The sequence below is a fragment of the Oncorhynchus mykiss genome, chromosome 23 (genome assembly GCF_013265735.2).
Source record: "Oncorhynchus mykiss isolate Arlee chromosome 23, USDA_OmykA_1.1, whole genome shotgun sequence".
NCBI lineage: Eukaryota > Metazoa > Chordata > Actinopteri > Salmoniformes > Salmonidae > Oncorhynchus > Oncorhynchus mykiss.
In genome coordinates this window covers 40,942,102-40,959,842 of record NC_048587.1, presented here as the reverse complement: position 1 = coordinate 40,959,842, position 17,741 = coordinate 40,942,102, and the positions used below count along the sequence as shown (strand labels likewise).

At 43.2% G+C, this 17,741-nt stretch overlaps 1 protein-coding gene across 2 annotated transcripts in view; it reads right to left on the bottom strand.

Moving 5' to 3' along the window:
- Positions 1-1,821: 1,821 nt before the first annotated feature.
- The window catches only part of ankfn1 (ankyrin repeat and fibronectin type III domain containing 1), a 225,981-nt gene continuing 210,061 nt past the window's right edge, over positions 1,822-17,741 (bottom strand). For both annotated transcript variants that reach the window (XM_021581040.2, XM_036960459.1), the window contains 6 exons: positions 17,189-17,363; positions 15,627-15,795; positions 13,834-14,000; positions 4,449-4,671; positions 3,891-4,083; positions 1,822-3,137 (listed from right to left, as the gene is read on the bottom strand). In XM_021581040.2, the coding sequence (XP_021436715.2) occupies positions 2,417-3,137; positions 3,891-4,083; positions 4,449-4,671; positions 13,834-14,000; positions 15,627-15,795; positions 17,189-17,363 (1,648 nt within the window). In that variant the 3' untranslated portion in view covers positions 1,822-2,416. The remainder of the gene's footprint in view (positions 3,138-3,890; positions 4,084-4,448; positions 4,672-13,833; positions 14,001-15,626; positions 15,796-17,188; positions 17,364-17,741) is intronic.

The window sequence follows — 17,741 nt, the reverse complement described above, 5'->3', positions numbered from 1 at the left end:
CCTGTGGAACGGTCGTAAAGACACTAACAGCTTACAGACGGTAGGCAATTAAGGTCACAGTTATGAAAACTTAGGACACTAAAGAGGCCTTTCTACTGACTCTGAAAAACACCAAAAGAAAGATGCCCAGTATCCCTGCTCATCTGCGTGAATGTGCCTTAGGTATGCTGCAAGGAGATATGAGGACTGCAGAAGTGGCCAAGGCAATAAATTGCAATGTCCGTTCTGTGAGACGCCTAAGACAGTGCTACAGGGAGAAAGGACAGACAGCAGATCGTCCTCGCAGTGACAGACCACGTGTAGCAACACCTGCACAGGATCGGTACATCCGAACATCACACCTTAGGTACAGGATGGCAGCAACAACTGCCCGAGTTACACCAGGAACACACAATCCCTCCATTAGTGCTCAGACTGTCCGCAATAGGTTGCGAGAGGCTGGACTGAGGGCTTGTAGGCCTGTTGTAAGGCAGGTCCTCACCAGACATCATCGGAAACAACGTCCCCTATGGGCACAAACCCACCGTCGCTGGACCAGACAGGACTGGCAAAAAGTTATCTTCACTGACGGGTTACGGTTTTGTCTCACCAGGGGTGATGGTCGGATTCGCGTTTATCGTCAAAGGAATGAGCGTTACACCGAGGCCTGTACTCTGGAGCGGGATCGATTTGGAGGTGGAGGGTCCGTCATGGTCTAGGGTGGTGTGTCACAGCATCATCGGACTGAGCTTGTTGTCATTGCAGAAAATCTCAACTCTGTGCATTACAGGGAAGACATCCTCCTCCCTCATGTGGTACCCTTCCTGCAGGCTCATCCTGACAGCATGACAATGCCACCAGCTATACTGCTCGTTCTGTGCATGATTTCCTGCAAAACAGGAATGTCAGTGTTCTGCCATGGCCAGCGAAGAGCCCGGATCTCAATCCCATTGAGCACGTCTGGGACATTTTATTTATTTTACCTTTATTTAACTAGGCAAGTCAGTTAAGAACAAATTCTTATTTTCAATGACGGCCTAGGAACAGTGGGTTAACTGCCTGTTCAGGGGCAGAACGACAGATTTGTACCTTGTCAGCTCAGGGATTTGAAGTTGCAGTCTTCTGGTTACTAGTCCAACGCTCTAACCACTAGGCTACCCTGCCGACATGTTGGATTGGAGGGTGAGGGCTAGGGCCATTCCCCCAAGAAATATCCGGGAACTTGCAGGTGCCTTGGTGGAAGAGTGGGGTAACATCTCACAGCAAGAACTGGCAAATCTGGTGCAGTCCATGAGAAGGAGATGCACTGCAGTATTTAATGCAGCTGGTGGCCACACCAGATACTGACTGTTACTTTTGATATCCCCTTTGTTCAGGGACACATTATTCCATTTCTGTTAGTCACATGTCTGTGGAACTTGTTCAGTTTATGTCTCAGTTGTTAAATCTTGCTATGTTCATACAAATATTTACACATGTTAAGTTTGCTGAAAATAAACGCAGTTGATATGAGAGGACGTTTCTTTTTTTGCTGAGTTTATGTAAGGTGTCAATGTATAATGAAAACTCATCAATTGAAATAGCAACTTCGAGCCATTGTTGGTCATCAACACACTTTCAAGTGCAGAGGTATAGGTAAAGCAGTGCTTAAATTCATCGTCGCTGTCGGATGAAAAGCTTGTAACACAATTTTTGCCAATTTTCATGTTTTATATGTGCTGAAAGCAGTAACTTCCTTTCATCATTCTAGGACAAAGAAAATGTATTCAAAATACTTCTGAAGTTCCATAATTGTATGTTCGTTATTTGGAAAATACAGTATAATTAATTTTTTCTGTTTTGGAGTTGACGTTTAGATCCGACAGCGACGTCATGTTGCATTAATTATAGGTCATAACAGTTGGAGCCTTGGCTTGGTTCTGAGTTAACAGTTCAGACAGTTGGCCAGCAACCTGAGTCTCTAGAACATTCTACAGAGAGAGCAAGGGTTGTCTAGTCTGTGAGCTACACACGTGCATGAGCTCAGAGAGAAACATGCACTAGCTCAGAGTCAGTTCAGCATGCTTGTCCACAGTAACTTGAAGGATAGATAGAAAGAGAAAGGGATAAAAGAAAGATATAGACCCACACAACAGCACACACAGAGACAAACAGACAGGAAAAGGGGCATCATTATCAGTTTGGACACAGGGATGAGGGACTGTATGCAACGCACCAAAACAACATTGCTCCATCCAGCTGTCATCAATTAGCCTATGTCCAATCGTTCAAAAGCGTGTTACTCAGTCCCGTCCACTCCTAGATCATGTTGCTGAGCTATTGTCTAATCCTGGAGGTTGTTACTGAACCACTGTCAAATGCTGAACATGGCCAATCCTAGAGCATATTACTGAGCATTGTCCAATCCTAGAGCGCCTTGCCGAACCATTGTCTAATTCTAGAGCTTGCTGCTGAGGATCTCTGACACCTGTGCGTTTGTTTGGTCGTCTGAGTCCAGATCATGGGCTCTCGCTCCTTCATACCCCTCCTCTCCTGACCCCTCCTCTGCCAAAACCATTGTCACCCCTGCCCCTCTCTGAATCCTTCCCTTTCCCTCCATCCCTCTCTCCTCCTCTCCACAGCCCCTGTTCTCAGGTGATGTTTCCTTACACGGTTCCACAAAGATAGTCCTGATATGGGGCTTGGGCTCCCTCTGTCCCCCCCTCCGGCCCTCCAGGACACAGGAAGCATGACTAGCATATATCTCCCCCTGAGGTGATGGGAGATTCAGGGGCAGGGTGGTCAGTTCTGGGTCCCTCTGCCTGGTATAGACCCCCTCGGACAGGGACCCTGTGTGGCTGTCGCTGTGGCCCCTGAGCCACCGCTGGGGACCGCTGAAGTAACCCGCCTGGGCCCCAGTAGCCCCGTGGCTCCGGGACAGCAGCTTCCGCTTGGCTGGGGGGTTGGCAAGGTGCCGCAACGGGGTGAAGGAGTGCTTGTCCTGGGTCGTTTTGGAGAGGGAGAGACCCTCCAGGGTTTTGGAGCAGGATAGAGTGGTCTCAGGGAAGATGGGGGCAGGTGAGAGGGGTGGGGCGGGGGAGAGGATTGGGCCTGGGGAGAGGGGGAAGGCGGGGGAGAGAGGGGAGAGAGCGAGGTCTTTGGGCTGGCAGATGCTGTACCTGGAAAATAAAAAATAAGATTTGTTAGGTTCTAGTCATGGCTGTCAAAAAGAGATTGGGAAGAGGAGGAAAGGAGATAGTAGAGGAAAGGAGAGAGAGGGAAAAGGACAAATCTGGGGCTGGGGGAGAGTGAAAGGAAGAGGTTTTCGTGGACACAAGTGGACTGGACAGGACAAGAGTGGCAACTCTATATCTATCTGAGCTTGTGTATCTGCAGTACGTTAGGGTCAGGGATAGAGGTTATTCTTGTACCTGAGGTTGTATCTGCAGTACGTCAGGGTCAAGGTTAGGGTCAGGGTCGGTCAGAGGTCGTTTTTGCAGTATTTGCAGTATGTCAAGGTTAGGGTTAGAGGCAATGTTCCCAGAATAAAAATTAGCCCGCACAGAGAAGCTTCACTCATCTTTCTAGAGTTTTGCCTTTAGTTAACACTATCAATGTTTTGAGCTATTGTGGGAATTGTGCTTGAATCAATGCAATATTAGCCACTTTCAATGTAACTGCATTTTTTGCCATTGTTTTTGATGGTAGGCCACTCTAGTAGGCCTACATTATGATCAAATAGCCACAGTAGTCTACTTGGCCACTGTTAAAACTGTAACATAAAGCAGGTATAGCCTCAGTGTTCACAGTAAATGCGCGCCGGAAGTTGCACATAACTTTCACAACATTTATATTTACACTCAGCAGACCTGAAATTTGCTCAGTGCCAAAAACATTTTACAGGGAACATTGGTTAGAGGTCGTTCTCGTACCTGAGCTCGTGTATCTGTAGTACGTCGGGAGCGCTACCTCCCAGGGCGTGCACGGCCTGCTGGGATAGGTCCTGGGGGGGGGAGTAGAGCAGGTCCAGCTCGCGTGGGGACAAGGCTTCGCTGGAGTCGTAGTCACTGTCTGTCGGCAGGAACACCTCTGAACAACCGTCCTCATCTGACCCCAGCTGGGAGTCTGAGGGAGGAGACAGAGAGACAGATGGGTAAGAAACACACACACAGTCCATGTACAAAATAGCGTTGCACACAGACACAGTACAAACTATGATTATAGAGTGGGGGTATGTGTTTAGCTTATGATAAATACCATTCCTGACTTACTTCCAGTGTATTGAGAGTGAGGAGGTGGACAAATGTCTGTCAATATGTATGTTTATGTCTGTGTATTTGTATGCACTGCATCAATAGGTGTGAAGTGGCACCAGCGCCAGAAGGGCTAACACACCCATACAACCCCATCCTCAAGGAGCATCGTCATCATCGTCTTCGATGGACAGCCAAGACAGTGTGTGTGTCTTTCTCTGTGTGCATTCTCCTCACCACTAACATCCTTCCTGCGCCGTAGCTCAGGTGATGGTGATGGTGTGGGTAGGTAGTCCATGGTAGAGGATGCTGAGTCACTCTTCTGTGCCCCCTGGTCTGACTCAGGCTCGCTGGCATTGACCAGGCTGGTGATGGGCACACCGCCACGGGGCTGCTTGTAGCGGGCACACTGCAGGGCATCAGTGATCCAACGCAGCTCCCGCCACATCTCATCCAGCTGCTGCAATAGAGAACAAAATGCACTCATTATAACACAGTTATAAAGCATCATAGTTATAGTTGATTATATAAAGCATTATGGTTGTAGTTCATTATAGTTGATTATAATAGTTATAAAGCATCACAGTTATAGTTAGAAATAGATTATTATAATAGTTATAAAGCATCATAGTTATAGTTAGTTCATTATAACAGTTATAAAGCATCACAGTTATAGTTAGTTCATTATAACAGTTATAAAGCATCACAGTTATAGTTAGAAATAGATTATTATAATAGTTATAAAGCATCATAGTTATAGTTAGTTCATTATAACAGTTATAAAGCATCACAGTTATAGTTAGTTCATTATAACAGTTATAAAGCATCACAGTTATAGTTAGAAATAGATTATTATAATAGTTATAAAGCATCGTAGATATAGTTAGTTATAGTTCATTATAACAGTTATAAAGCATCATAGTTATAGTTAGTTGATTATAACAGTTATAAAGCATCATAGATATAGTTAGTTATAGTTCATTATAACAGTTATAAAGCATCGTAGATATAGTTAGAAATATATTATTATAATAGTTATAAAGCATCGTAGATATAGTTAGTTATAGTTCATTATAACAGTTATAAAGCATCATAGTTATAGTTAGTTGATTATAACAGTTATAAAGCATCATAGATATAGTTAGTTATAGTTCATTATAACAGTTATAAAGCATCGTAGATATAGTTAGAAATATATTATTATAATAGTTATAAAGCATCATAGATAGTTAGTTATAGTTCATTATAACAGTTATAAAGCATCATAGTTAGAGTTAGTTATAGTTCATTATAACAGTTATAAATCATAGTTATAGTTGATTATATAAAGCATTATAGTTGTAGTTCATTATAGTTGATTATAATAGCATCAAAGTTAGTTATCAATTATAGTTGATTATAATAGTTATAAAGCATCATAGTTACAGTTAGTTATAGTAGATTATAACAGTTATAAATCATAGTTATAGTTAGTTGATTATAAAAAATTGATTATAAAGCATCTTAGTTACAGTTCATTATAACAGTTATAAAACATCATAGTTAAAGTTCATTATAGTTATAGTTGATTATAACAGTTATAAAGTATCATAGTTATAGTTGATTATAACAGTTATAAAGTATCATAGTTATAGTTGATTATAATAGTTGATTATAACAGTTATAAAGTATCATAGTTATAATTAGTTGTAATTGATTATAACAGTTATAAAGTATCATAGTTATAGTTGATTATAACAGTTATAAAGTATCATAGTTATAATTAGTTGTAATTGATTATAACAGTTATAAAGTATCATAGTTATAATAAACTATAACAGTTATAAAGCATCATAGTTATAATTAGTTATAATTGATTATAACAGTTTTAAGTCATAGTTATAGATAGTTATAGTTGATTATAACAGTTAAAAAACATCTCATCCAGTTGCTGAAATGGAGAACAAAAGTCAGGTCCAGGTCAAGATAGCCAGGAGAAAGTGACACTAGTAGACCCCTGGATACTAACGCTGAGAGCTACGTAGTACAGCAGCTTCAGGTTAGCTGCAAGTTTCTATTTCACTCCCAGAGGGACAAAACCATTCACACATTAAGTCTACAGCTTCACTAAATACATTATTACCACACAGGTGTGTGTGTCTGTGTATAGGTGAATGTGTATTTGTGCAAGTGTGTGTACTGTTGTATATTCCCACACAGTCAAAGGGTTTGTAGCGAATAGAACTATGCATAATGCATATGATTCCTCTACACAGAATCCTGCATTTAATTGGCACCTGATCATATCACAGCAGTCTGGTGAAGAAGCAGTAGTGAATGTATAGACTGTCCCAAATGGCACCCTATTCCCTACACAGTGCTATGGGCTCTGGTCAAAAGTAGTGCACTATATAGGGAATAGGGTGCCATTTGGGATGAATGTATAGAATAGAAAGCACATTGTGACCATAACAATGACTGGCTGCACACCAAAGCCCTTCTCCTGCCAGTCTCCCCATGCATGCAGTCTCCAATGTGGTTCCAATCTTATCAGGGGCCCTAGGCCACCGTAACCAAACGTCATTCCTGCTTTCACTCCTCCTATTCCGCCTCTCATTCTTTCCATCACTCCAAACCTCCCCTGGGAGTCAGGGTGTGTGTGTGTGTGAGAGAGAGAGAGGGAGTGAGAGAGCATTGTTCTGTGTTTCCGTGTGTGTAGAGAATGAAGCATGACAAATGTTAAGCAGCAATTAGGTGTCTGTCTGAGAGACAGTATGAGAGCACTTAGTGACACCACGAGATGACACACACACACACACACGCACACATATATAAAAGAGACTGACACCAGGGGATGACACACACACACACACACACACACACACACACACACACACACACACACACACACACACACACACACACACACACACAGTATATATATAAAAGAGACTGACACCACGAGATGACACACACACACACACACACACACACATAGAAAAAAGACTAACACCAGGGGATGACACACACACACATATAAAAGATACTGACACCACGAGATGACACACACACACACACACACACACACACACACACACACACACACACACACACACATTTATATATATATATATATATATATATATATATATATATATATATATATATATATATATATATAAAAGAGAGTGACACCAGGGGATGACTCGGCTGGAAAGAATGCCGTGGATCAGATGGCAGAGAGGGAGACAAAACTGGGAATAATAGAGGATATTCCTCTCTTTCTCCCTATAACCGAATTCCATCACTCTTTTACAGCCAAAGGCAAGAATATTACTGTATATCTCAAATACAGGATATGAAATACGAGGGTCGTATACTGTATGAGAGGTGGGCTATATTTCAGATAAGAGGGTCTTACATGTTTTACATAATATTTGAGAGGTATATTTATATATAAGAGTATACTGTATATCCGAGAGGTAAACAGTTCTGCATGAAGAGGGATCAGTGAAAGGGATGAATGGTCTGTAAATGGGTAGGATAATAATGCATGCTAATCCAGCCATACACTTCTCTGAAAGCCAAGAAGCCAGAAGGAACTGGATGCATGTCAACTGCCATTTAACTTTTCTAAGCACCCTGACGAAGGCAGTCATTCTAAAATGCTTGTGCTTTTAATCATTAAAAAGCTTTTTACTGAACTTCCATTGTCCTCCTTTCAAGGTATTTCCCTTCATTCCACTTACTTAAATAGTTGATTGCCAATGATTTCTGTAGATTGAGGAAACTCAATCTCAACAGATTGCGTCTAGCCCTAATCAGGAGAGGAAACCCACTATAGCTTCCAGAAAGGTAGCATCCCCCAGACTCCCAGCATTCATCAGCACAGCAGTATCATCTCTCTTGAGCACTCGACAGATGATCCAAGTGTCATCCAAGACCTGTGTGTGTGGGTGTGTGAGAGGGAGAGAGTGTAAGACTATTCTGTGTGTGTGTGCTCTTGATGCAGCATCATTTCCTGACAGCAAGCGCTCACAAGACGCCTGCAGGGAGCCAGAAGTCATCTCAGAAATGAGTCTTACTGAAGGTGACTGGGAAACTCTCTCTCTCTCTCACACACACACACACACACACACACACACACACACACACACACACACACACCCGCCCCTCTCCAGGTAGGCTCCAGCCAGCAGAGAGAGCAGTGGTCCCAGTGAGTCCAAATGAGGGTGACAGGTAAGGAGCGCCAGACAAAAGGACTTCCTCCTGAAACAGGAAATTGCCCATTCTGACCAGACATCTTTAGATTCCATTAACCCGCACTGGAGCTAAGGACTGGAGCCAGAGTGGGACTGTATTCAGCGTGAGATGCAGATGAGAACCAGAGCGGGGATCGTATTGGGAGTGACGCGGGACGGTTGGCTGGTTTACGGGCATATTTGTTCCTCTACTATTCCTACTGAAGAGGAGAGGATATATATAGTATGCAATATTGGCTTTAAGATTATGGATATTTCCTGTATAGTGCACTAGTTTTGACCAGGGCCCATCTGGAATAGGGTGCCATTAGAAAAGCAACTGAGGAAACTGACTGCAGAGGAATGATTCTAGCTTCCCTTCGCTTCAATCAATGAAGCTTACTTATTCTGAATCCTAAATTGCACCCTATTCCCATCTATTCACACAGATGCCCCCCTCCACTCTCCTTTGATCCAGGGCAGGGGCCCCACTGCTGGGGTCTCTCCCCCACCACCAGGCTGTCGTGGTGCCTGAGAGAGCCAGATGCAACAGGGTTTGTGGTTCCTTTGGAGGATGAATGACGCAAGCGCACACAGCAGGACAAAGTCGGTTTATAGTATATCAATGTGTTGAACTACACAATAGGAACTGCACATATTGAGGTTAGAGGTTGGTCCCCTAATTCTCCTCTCAGGAGTCCAGATTACCAGAGGCTTCCTTCCAATGTTCAAAAGACGCAGGCCTTACTTAGTCCACTCACTCATTTAGTCAGTTGATGTGAGGGTGATGCCAAATCCAGTGATGAATTGAATAAGATGCACTTCCACACAATACTAACAGGATGTTTACTGGACTAAACCAGTCTTCGACAACAATACCACAGTAAGGGAATCCCCCCGATCATGTAATGGCAAGTCTAAACAAATTGTGCAAGGAGATGGCTTAACGTCATCATTTCTGCACAGCCACACACACACGCCGCAGATACACACACACACACAGGCACGTAAACACAGAAACGCTTTCACGCACCTATACACTCGCAAGTAACAATGCGCACACACATAGAAATGCAAGTACGTGCGCACACACACACGCACCCTGACAGGACCTCCCAGTATCTAGACAGACTGTGGTATGACAGGCCAGCACTAAGAGCTTTCAGACAGACGGGCCTCTTTTCACACGCTTTGCCCCCTCACATTGACACTTCACTCTCTCTAATGCAGCCCACATTGCTGAGCTCACATACACACACACAAATGCACAAACACGCACAACTATGAGATTTACATGCACACACAGAGGCAGACTCATGCACATACACAGACTGAGAGACAGACATTGGCACTTTTATACAGAGACACATATTCAGACATCCCCACCCACACACACTCTCCCTCTCAGTCATTCATGATTGGTATTATTTTTTCCCCTGTCGCTCTCTCTCGCTCTCCCGAGTACTGTGTAATCTGTGGTTTGGGGGCCACATTTTTCCGTGCCTCTCTGAGCTCAGAACACACACACACTCTCTCTCAGATCACACACACACTCTCAGATCACAGAAACACACTTGTGGTTTTGTGGTTGGTCTCCATTACCAGTAGAGACCATGGTGGTAAAAGCTGGATTAGTTCTTCACAGAGAAAAACACCAGATGGGTTTACTTTCATGCTTTCAACTTTCTGACATGAGAGAGAAGGCTGGGCAGTTATGGAGTTCTTTAACATTAGAAAAACAAGCTATTTAACAGCTAGTACTCGTAGCAGTTAGGCTTTATTACATCAATAAACTGACTCCAATAGGATTATTAGCGCAGTTGTTTCTGCTGTTTCTTAGATTTTTGGTGCGTGATAAATATATTTACTGAAAAATGGACAACATAAACGATATGAAAAATAAGCTTTTAAACCATTTTCTTTTGATGAATGTGAAAAAAAAGGACTCATGCGTTTGTATTAGAAATAGATACAAATGGTTTATACAGTGAGCTCCAGAAGTTTTGGGACAGTGACACGTTTGGTTGTTTTGCCTCTGTACTCCAGCACTATGGATAGGAAATGATTACATTTGAGGTTAAAGTGCAGACTGTTAATTTGAGGGTATCCATATCGGGTGAACCGTTTAGGAATTACAGCACTTTTTGTGCATAGTCCACCCATTTTAGGGGACCAAAAGTATTGGGACAAATTAACTTGTGTGTGTATTAAAGAAGTAGAAAGTTATGTATTTGGTCCCATATTCATAGTTCGCAATGACTAGATCAAGCTTGTGACTCGACACATTTGTTGGATGCATTTGCTGTTTGTTTTGGTTGTGTTTCAGATTATTTTGTACCCAATAGAAATTAATGGTAAATAATGTATTGTGTCATTTTGGAGTCACTTATATTGTAAATAAGAGTATAATATGTTTGGAAACACTTATACATTCATGTGAATGCTACCATGATTACGGATAATCATAATGCACCTAAATCAACCATTTATCAGATCATCAAGAACTTCAAGGAGAGCGGTTCAATTGTTGTGAAGAAGGCTTCAGGGCGCCCAAGAAAGTCCAGCAAGCGCCAGGACCGTCTCCTAAAGTTGATTCAGCTGCGGGATCGGGGCACCACCAGTACAGAGCTTGCTCAGGAATGGCAGCAGGCAGGTTTGAGTGCATCTGATACTGATATTCTGCAAAAGCTACAGGGATTGGACTGCTGAGGACTGGGGTAAAGACATTTTCTCTGATGAATGTTTGGGGCATCTGGAAAAAAGCTTGTCCGGAGAAGACAAGGTGAGCCCTACCATCAGTCCTGTGTCATGCCAACAGTAAAGCATCATGAGACCATTCATGTGTGGGGTTGCTTCTCAGCCAAGGGAGTGGCTTCACTCACAATTTTGCCTAAGAACACAGCCATGAATAAAGAATGGTACCAATACATCCTCCGAGAGCAACTTCTCCCAACCATCCAGGAACAGTTTGGTGATGAACAATGCCTTTTCCAGCATGATGCGACTGCAATTGAAGAAATTTGAAAAGTGCTTGAAATTTTCCGGATTGACTGACTTTCATGGTTTAAAGTAATGATGGACTGTCATTTCCCTTTGCATATTTGAGCTGTTCTTGCCATAATATGGACTTGGTCTTTTACCGAATAGGGCTGTCTTCTGTATACCACCCCTACCTTGTGACAACACAACTGATTGGCTCAAACGCATTAAGAAGGAAAGCCATTCCACAAATTAACTTTTAACAAAGCAGACCTGTTAATAGAAATGTATTCCAGGTGACTACCTCATGAAGCTGGTTGACAGAAAGGCAAATGTGTGCAAAGCTGTCATCAAGGCAAAGGGTGGCTATTTGAAGAATCTCAAATATAAAACACTTTTTTGATTACTAAATGATTCCATGTGTTTCATTGTATAGTTTTGATGTCTTCACTATTATTCTACAAGGTAGAAAATAGTCAAAATAAAGAAAAACGTTGAATGTGAAGTTGTGTCCAAACTTTTGACTGGTACATATATAAAATATATACACATACAGTTGAAGTCTGAAGTTAACATATACCTTAGCCAAATACATTTAAACTCAGTGTTTCACAATTCCTGACATTTAATCCTAGTAAAAATTCCCTGTTTTAGGTCAGTTAGGATCACCACTATTTGAAGAATGCGAAACGTCAGAATAATAGCAGAGAGAGTCATTTATTTCAGCTTTGATTTCTTTCATCAAATTCCCAGTGGGTCAGAAGTTTACATACACTCAATTAGTATTTGGTAGCAATGCCTTTAAATTGTTTAACTTGGGTCAAATGTTTCGGGCAGCCTTCCACAAGTTGGGTGAATTTTGGCCCACTCCTCCTGACAGAGCTGGTGTAACTGAGTCAGGTTTGTAGGCCTCCTGGCTCGCACACACCTTTTCAGTTCTGCACACACATTTTCTATAGGATTGAGGTCAGTGTATTGTGATGGCCACTCCAATACCTTGACTTTGTTGTCCTTGCCACAACTTTTGAAGTATGCTTGAGGTCATTGTCCATTTGAAAGACCATTTATGACCAAGCTTTAACTTCCTGACTAATGTCTTGAGATGTTTCTTCAATATATCAATTTTCCTCTCTCATGATGCCATCCATTTTGTGAAGTGCACAGGTCCCTCCTGCACAGAAAAGCACCCCCACAACATGATGCTGCCACACCCGTGCTTCACGGTTAGGATGGTGTTCTTCGGCTTGCAAGCCTCCCCCTTTCTCCTCCAAACATAATGATGGCAAACAGTTCTATTTTTGTTTCATCAGACCAGAGGACATTTCTCCAAAAATTACGATCTTTGTCCCCATGTACAGTTGCAAACCGTTTTGGCGGTTTTGGAGCAGTGGCTTCTTCCTTGCTGAGTGGCCTTTCAGGTTATGTCGACATAGGACTAGTTTTACTGTGAATGTAGATACTTTTGTACCTGTTTCCTCCAGCATCTTCACAAGGTCCTTTGCTGTTGTTCTGGGATTGATTTGCACTTTTCGCACCAAAGTACGTTCATCTCTAGGACAGAACGCGTCTCCTTCCATGCGTGGTCCCATGGTGTTTATACTTGCGTACTATTGTTTGTACAGATGAACGTTCTACCTTCAGGCGTTTAGAAATTGTTCCCAAGGATTAACCAGACTTGTGGAGGTCTCCAACTGTTTTTCTGAGGTCTAGGCTGATTATTTTTGAAATTCCCATGATGTTAAGTAAAGAGGCACAGAGCTTGAAATACATCCACAGGTACACCTCCAATTGAATCAAATGATGTCAATTAGCCTATCAGAAGCTTCTAAAGTCATGACATAATTTTCTGGAATTTTCCAAGCTGTTTAAAGGCACAATCAACTTAGTGTATGTAAACTTCTGACCCACTGGAATTATGATACTGTGAATTATAAGTGAAATAATCTGTCTGTAAACAATTGTTGGAAAAATTACTTGTGTCATGCACAAAGTAGATGTCCTAACCGATTTGCCAAAATTATAGTTTGTTAACAAGACATTTGTGGAGTGGTTGAAAAACAAGTTTACACACATATATATATATATATTTATATGCCGTAATATGAAAATTGAATTAATTTAATTCATTCATTACAATTACCGTACAAATATTACAGTAACATGCTGTACTGGACATTTACAGCATTATACTTGCAGCAGAGTTGCCAGCAAACTACTGTAATTATATAATACAGCTGTGTTGCTGTAATTATTACAGTAGGCCTATTTACAGTATAATGCTGTATTGTATAATACAACACTGTTTTTCTTACTGTTAAACATGTGACAGCATCCCTGCTGTAAAGCAAAACTACAGCATTTAGCTGGCAACTCTGCTGCCAGTTTCACGCTGTACATTTACAGGGACAGTTATATCTCCCTACCTGTATATAGTCCAGTATATGTTGGTGTCTCTGTTTGGCAGTGGCAACCTCTGTGTCCATTATGGCCTCTCGCAGTGCCTGCTGGGTAATAAGTGCATCCAGGTCCAAGACAGAAGACATGCGGCAGTACAGACTGATGCACTTCTCCTTGTACGCACTGAAATGGACTGGAGAGAGACAAGACATATATAGACAAATGAACTTCTTATTCGCACAGAAGTGGACAAATATAGACAAATATACAGTATATCAGAACATACAATATATAGACTAAATCACTTCTTATAGGCACAGACATGGACTGGATAGAGACATATACCGTGTTAATACTGTATAACGAGACGTACATTGAGTGTACAAAACAATAGGAACACCTTCCTAATATTGAGTTGCACCCCCTTTACCCTCAGAACAGCCTCAATTCATTGGGACATGGACTACAAGCATTTGTTAGTTATGTCAAGTTGGCTTTATGTCCTTTGGGTGGTGGACCATTCTTGATACACACAGGAAACTGTTGAGCATGAAAAACCCAGCAGTGTTGTAGTTCTTTAATCCTTTTGTCTTGTCCATTCACCCTCTGAATGGCACACATACGCAATCCATGCCTCAATTGTCTCAAGGCTTCAAAATCCTTCTTTAACCTGTCTCCTCCCCTTCATCTACACTGATTGAAGGGGATTTAACAGGTGGCAACTGATCATAGCTTTCACCTCGATTCACCTGGTCAGTCTGTGTCATGGAAAGACCAGGTGTTTTTAATGAACTTCTTCATATTCGCACAGAAGTGGATTAAAGAGACAAATATATATAAGAAAATACAATATATAGACTAGTTAACGCACAGAAGTGGACTGGCGAGATTGTTATAAATGTGTTATTAAATCCTTGTTATGCATTTTATTCTGCATTTGTAAACAGAGCACCCTTGTAAAAAACATCAGTCTCAATGGGACTTGCCTGAAAAAATAAAGGTTTGATCAAATAAATAACTATATGTTAATATATGTTAACAGCATATGACAGGTGTATAACAGGTGTATAACAAGACATTCAGTGACTGATGAACGTGACTTTGTATTCACAGCACTACTATTCTCTGGGGCTAGTCACTCAGAGGGGGTCAAAGGTCAGATCAGCATGGGCCTGCTCTGGAGCCCTCAGAGAGACTGATTTAATGTGTGGCCCTACGGACCAGAGGAAAAGAGAGGAATCTACAACCACTGATCTAACACAGAGAGGGAGAGAAACAGAGCGAGAGAGAGAAGAACAAAGGCTAATAGAGAGAAACAGAGCGAGAGAGAGAGAAGAACAGGGGCTAATAGAGAGAAAGAGTGAGAGAGAGAAGAACAGAGGCTAACAGAGAGAAGGAGAGGAAGGGAGAGAGGAACAGAGAGCGAGAAAGAGAGAGGGAGAGAGAAGGGCCAACAGAGAAAGAGAAAAATGATCTCTCACTCATTCAAGGGAGCGTGAGGGAGAAAGAGAGAGATGTACACAGGGATAGAGGAGGGAGAGATGGGAGAAAGAGAGAGATGTACACAGGGATAGAGGAGGGAGAGATGTACACAGGGATAGAGGAGGGAGGGAGGGATGTACACAGGGATAGAGGAGGGAGAGATGTACACAGGGATAGAGGAGGGAGAGATGTACACAGGGATAGAGGAGGGAGGGATGTAAACAGGGATAGAGGAGGGAGGGATGTACACAGGGATAGAGGAGGGAGAGATGGGAGAAAGTAGACGTTCCAACACGATGAGGGGCTTAACAGAAGGCCGTGGTCAGTGTAGACGTACCCAGCTCAAACATTTGTAGAGGGAGGTTGAGAAAGCCGGAGTGGGGAGTGTAGGGGTTGCTCTGTCCGGGAGCTGTACACACATCTTCAGCCGCCGGCAGCAGCAGCAGAAAGGAAACATTATGACCCAACTCCAACACCTCGTGAGTGTAGATACGGAAGTGCTTGGCCTGCAAACAGACATGAACACAGTAAGAATATGAACAGGGGCAAAGATGGACACATACAGCCGGGCGCGCACACACAAACACACACCCACGCTCACACACACACCCACCCACGCGCACACCCACGCGCACACACACTCGCACACAGGCAGGGACACACACACATTCCAACTCGCCCATCTAAGTGTCTTGGTAAATGTTCCCCTTGCCTTGTATTTCCCCTTTATCTCTAAAGTAATGGAATACTTGGACAGTGAGATGTGATAGACAATTCTGTCTGTCCAGTTCTTCTTAGAACATAAACAACATAATGTTGTGTTCTTCAGGAATGTCAGTATCAGAGTGCTGAGGCTAGCTATGTGGCGGTGTCTCCGTCTGAAACATGACACCCTATTCCCTATGTAGTGCACTACTTGTAAACAGGGCCCATATGGCTCTATATAGGAAATAGGGTGCCATTTATTTAATTTTTTTTGATTTAAAACATTTTTTTACCCCTTTTTCTCCCCAATTTAGTGGTATCCAATTGTTTAGTAGCTACTATCTTGTGTCATCGCTACCACTCCCGTACAGGCTCGGGAGAGACAAAGGCTGAATGTCATGCGTCCTCCGATACACAACCCAACCAGCCGTACTGCTTCTTAACACAGCGCGCATCCAAGCCGGAAGCCAGCCGCACCAATGTGTCGGAGGCTACACCGTGCACCTGGCAACCTTGGCTAGCGCGCACTGCGCCCGGCCCGCCACAGGAGTCGCTGGTGCGCGATGAGACAAGGAGATCCCTACCGACCAATCCCTCCCTAACCCGGACGACGCTAGGCCAATTGTGCGTCGCCCCACGGACCTCCCGGTCGCGGCCGGTTACGACAGAGCCTGGGCGCGAACCCAGGGACTCTGATGGCACAGCTGGCGCTGCAGTACAGCGCCCTTAACCACTGCGCCACCCGGGAGGCCGCGGGTGCCATTTTTTTGACGCAGACACCACCACATAGCTAGCCTCAGCACTCTGATACTGACATTCCTGAAGAACACAACTATGTTGTTTATTTTTCGCGACACCCACAATAACATCTGCTAAACACATGTATGTGACAAATACATTTGATTTGAAGACACTCAGGGAGATAGATGGCTTTCAGAGCCCAGCTGATTTGTGTTGTAAAACAACTCTGAGTAAAGAGAGGAGTGTTCAGAGGTAGAGAGAAGATAAAAGATCAAACAGAAACTATAAACTTAATAGAGAGGTTCCCGTCAGGACCATCAACCATCCAATATGGCTCCTGTCAGAGAAGGACCTGATGAGAGATGGGTTTTATGTGCCTGGCACAGAGCTACTGTAGAGACAGATTGGTGTGTGTGTGTGTGTGTGTATATACGTGCATTCCTGTGTGTGTACCTGGTGCAGAGGTAGGTTGATGAGTTTGAGCAGGGCCTTGAGGGAAGTCTGTAGCTCGTAGTAGAGGAGCGGTGTGTTACTGTCTGTCGTTTGATCTGCTCCCTCTCTCTCTCCCTCCGTTCTCTCTTCTCCATCCTCTAGGGTTGACAGTCTCTGCAGCCAGTCCCACTCCTCCCTGAGAGAGAGAAAAAGAGAGGGAAAAAAAGAGAGAAAGAAGAGAAACACCTCGTGTAAGCAGGAATAAGTTCATAGGTTAAAGGTGTTGTGATGGCTCTGTGTCGGAGCATAGCACTGAGCAGCAGAATAGTAACAGGGTAAAGGGCTGTGACTCTGAAGGCTGATGCCGCCCAAAACATTACGATGCACCAATAGAGTATCACTATGTCCATCAGGCTGTTTATGTGTGTGTGTGTGTGTGTGGATCGTTGTTTGGCTCCGGGGAATTTCTCTGTACATGGGCTCTCCCTCGGACCCCCACTGTGCTCTGTGGTGCAGTCTGTGGAAAGACCTAGTAAATCACATCTTCCACTGCCCCTGGACGTGTGTGTGTATA